Source organism: Verticillium alfalfae, genomic scaffold, assembly GCF_000150825.1.
Source record: "Verticillium alfalfae VaMs.102 supercont1.2 genomic scaffold, whole genome shotgun sequence".
NCBI lineage: Eukaryota > Fungi > Ascomycota > Sordariomycetes > Glomerellales > Plectosphaerellaceae > Verticillium > Verticillium alfalfae.
This window is the reverse complement of record NW_003315037.1, coordinates 2,843,159-2,846,499: the sequence shown is the minus strand read 5'-3', so window position 1 is coordinate 2,846,499 and position 3,341 is coordinate 2,843,159. Positions and strand designations below refer to the sequence as shown.

The 3,341-nt window shown below is 59.7% G+C and overlaps 1 protein-coding gene across 1 annotated transcript in view; it reads left to right on the top strand.

The window, feature by feature from the left end:
- Positions 1-1,426: 1,426 nt before the first annotated feature.
- The window catches only part of VDBG_02343 (glucan 1,3-beta-glucosidase), a gene marked incomplete at both ends in the record, with an annotated part of 2,488 nt that continues 573 nt past the window's right edge, over positions 1,427-3,341 (top strand). Inside the window, 2 exons of the mRNA XM_003008109.1 lie at positions 1,427-1,695; positions 1,769-3,321. Coding sequence (XP_003008155.1) covers positions 1,427-1,695; positions 1,769-3,321 — 1,822 coding nt within the window. The remainder of the gene's footprint in view (positions 1,696-1,768; positions 3,322-3,341) is intronic.

Genomic DNA, 3,341 nt, shown 5'->3' with positions numbered 1-3,341 from the left:
TTGGTGACGGATAGTCAATTACTGGTACGATAGAGGAAGCATGGACGGCGTTTAGGGGGGTAGGGGCCACTATGGCGGCTTCATTCATCTGGGGAGAAACCCAACGCACAACCCCGCGTTCAACATGGGGGGCCAACAAAAATTCTACATTTCTGTATTACCATGCATGGCCGACAGGCCGCCAGCCACAAGGACGAATGACGAGGTGGATTTACGTGCCACAAGCACCGGAGAAACCACGTTGTCGGGACCCTGAAGCGCGCTGACAGCGACGATCTTACCCTCTGATGAAAGACAGAGCGCGACGAGACAAGACACCACAACACGCGTGGAATGCAGACTGCATGTCTACCTACCTACATATCAAGGCTTCATGGCCTGGCGAACCCACAGCCGCCGGCTTGGACGGAGTTGAGGCTCACCCCTGGTCCTATGCTAAGGTTTACCCGCATGTTACAGATACAGTCAATCATTTCACAGCTGACTCGCTTCCTTGCCTTGCCATCAACTCAGGGTTACCAGGGAACAAGTATTTTTTTCCAACGATCAGCTCACCAACAGCTACGCACCTCTGACAACGTCTTGTGATCGGTTGTCAGTCGATGATGACCTTTGGCAAAGACCCTGACCCTTTGCAAAGTGCTGCAAATCGGCCCTGTTCATCCCATCTAGACCTCTCTCCCCCGCCCTCCATGTGCTTGGCAACTAGGTGTCGAGGCACCACACCACCAATTAGGCTCATTTCATTGAAGCGGATCATTCCCCTATTCGACGCATCAGCACAGCCTTTCCACCTCTTAGCATTCTGACCCAGTGGCACCCCCATGCTTCTCTCTGCAAGGGGACCAATACAGATCGTCACTTTACCCCTTTCAGAGTTCACGGTCTTACCCCGGCGACCCGTCGCCAATGCTACCACTCGGCCTCGCGTCCGGCACGGTCAATCCTAATGGAGGCTTCACCAGCCGATGATCGCGGGGAAATTCCTTGTGCGGCAGCTCGTGTTCAACGAGTTTGGATCAGCTGTCGGGAGCTGAACCACGGCACATGTCGTTGCTTTTTTCCTCTAGATAAGTCCAGCCCTAGCCACCAGATCCCGCTTGCGAGAGCCGTCCCTTGGCAGTGCTTCTCGCTTCCTCCTCCTTCAGCTGCTTGTCTCATGCTGTGGACGGAATTCGCGTTGCTCTCCTTGTATGACAGAGGTAGGTAGTAGATAGCTTCATCAACGTCAGGTTCCTCGTTGGGATCGTTACACTCTTTCAAACCCAAACTACAGGGTCGAGATTGACATCTCACCCATACACTCTTTTTCGGCCCCTCTACCGCCGCCCTCATCTGAAGACCGCGGTCACCCCTGTCGGCCCTTCTTCGACCCCCCCCCCGCCAGATTCGCCAGATCCCAAAGTCAGAGCGATCGAGGCTCAAGATGCGTGTCTCGGCGGCTTTTCTCCTGGCAGCTGCCAGCGCCGTCCAGGGCTATTGGATGGAGGAGATTGCCCACCAAGGCCTCTCTCCGTACCACGAGGACCCGGACTACCAGGTCTTCCGCAACATTCGGGACTTTGGTGCCGTTGGCGATGGCGTGACGGACGACACGGCTGCCATTAACAAGGCCATTAGCTTCGGTGTGCGATGCGCTCCCGGCGTCTGCAAGCAAGAGACGACGTCGCCGGCCACCGTCTACTTCCCACCTGGGTGAGTTTCATCGAAGGGGAGGGAAAAAGGAGAGACAAAACATGGCCTGGTTAGGAGACTGACAGACGAAAAGCACCTATCTCATCAATGGATCCATCATTGATTACTACTACACGCAGCTCATCGGCGACCCGACGGATCGGCCCGTCATCAAGGCCGCCTCCAACTTTCCCACCGAGTCGACGCTCGGTCTCATTGATGGAAACCAATATGGTGCCAACGGTCTAGCCTATGGTGCCACCAACACCTTCTTCCGCCAGATTCGGAACCTCGTTCTGGACACGACGGCCATTCCCGCCGAAAAGGCCGCCTTTGGCATCCACTGGCCGTCTTCGCAGGCCACTGCCATCACGAACTGTGTGTTCAAGCTCGCCGAGGGCGCCCAGAGCAAGCACGTCGGTCTCTTCATCGAGGAGGGATCCGGCGGTCTGCTCAATGACCTCACATTCGAGGGCGGCCAGTACGCCGCCAACCTCGGCAACCAGCAGTACACGGCGCGCAACTGGAAAATCTCCAATGCCCAGGTCGCCATCAACCAGCTCTGGAACTGGGGCTGGACCTACAAGAGCATCCACATCGACAACTGCGGCACCGGCATCCGCATGGTCGACAATGGGACGGCCTCGATCACACTGCTCGACAGCGAGTTCCGCCAGGTTGAGACGGCCATCTCCACGGCCCGCGCGTCTAACACGACGAGTAGCTCCGCAGCTGGCACGCTCGTCATGTACAACGTCCTCTTCGAGTCGGTGGCCGAGATTCTCACCGGACCCCAGGGTATCATCATCCCTGGTACCGACGGGGCGCAAACTGTTACGAACGCCGGATTCGCCATGGGCCACGTCTACGACCCTTTCGGCCCCGAGGTCTTCACTGGCAACTCGCCTGCCTACTTCCCCGCGCCGCCCGCCGTGCTCCTCGACGGCGAGGGCAAGTACTATGAGCGCTCGAAGCCGCACTACGACGAGTACCCTGTTGCGGCGTTCGTATCGGCCCGTACCTTTGGCGCCAAGGGCGACGGCAGCACCGACGATACGGCCGCCCTCAACAAGCTCTTTGCCCACACGGCAGCCAGCGGTCTCGTCGCCTTTGTGGACGCTGGCGCCTACTACGTGACCGACACGGTCTTCATTCCCGCCGGTGCCCGCATCGTCGGCGAGGCGCTATCGTCGACGATCCTCGGCGGCGGCCCGCGCTACAGCGACATGAACAAGCCGCACCCCGTCGTACAGGTGGCCAACGCCGGCGACAAGGGCAGCATCGAGTGGTCGGACATGATCCTGTCGACGCGCGGACCGGCGCCCGGCGCCAAGATTCTCGAGTACAACCTCCACTCGGTCGCCGGCGAGGCGTCGGGCATGTGGGACGTGCACATCCGCGTCGGCGGCTTCGCCGGCACGGATCTCCTGCTCGAGCAGTGCCCGACGTACCCGAACCGGACGGTGGCCATCGAGCCGTCGTGCTTCGCGGCCTGGGGCAGCATGCACATCACGCGGCCGGCGGCGGGCCTGCTGATGGAGAACTGCTGGGTGTGGGTGGCGGACCACGACCTCGAGGACCCGTCGTACCGGCAGATCACCATCTTCGCGGGCCGCGCGTGCTCGTCGAGAGCGACGAGGGCCGCCTGTGTTCCACGCCAGCAGCTC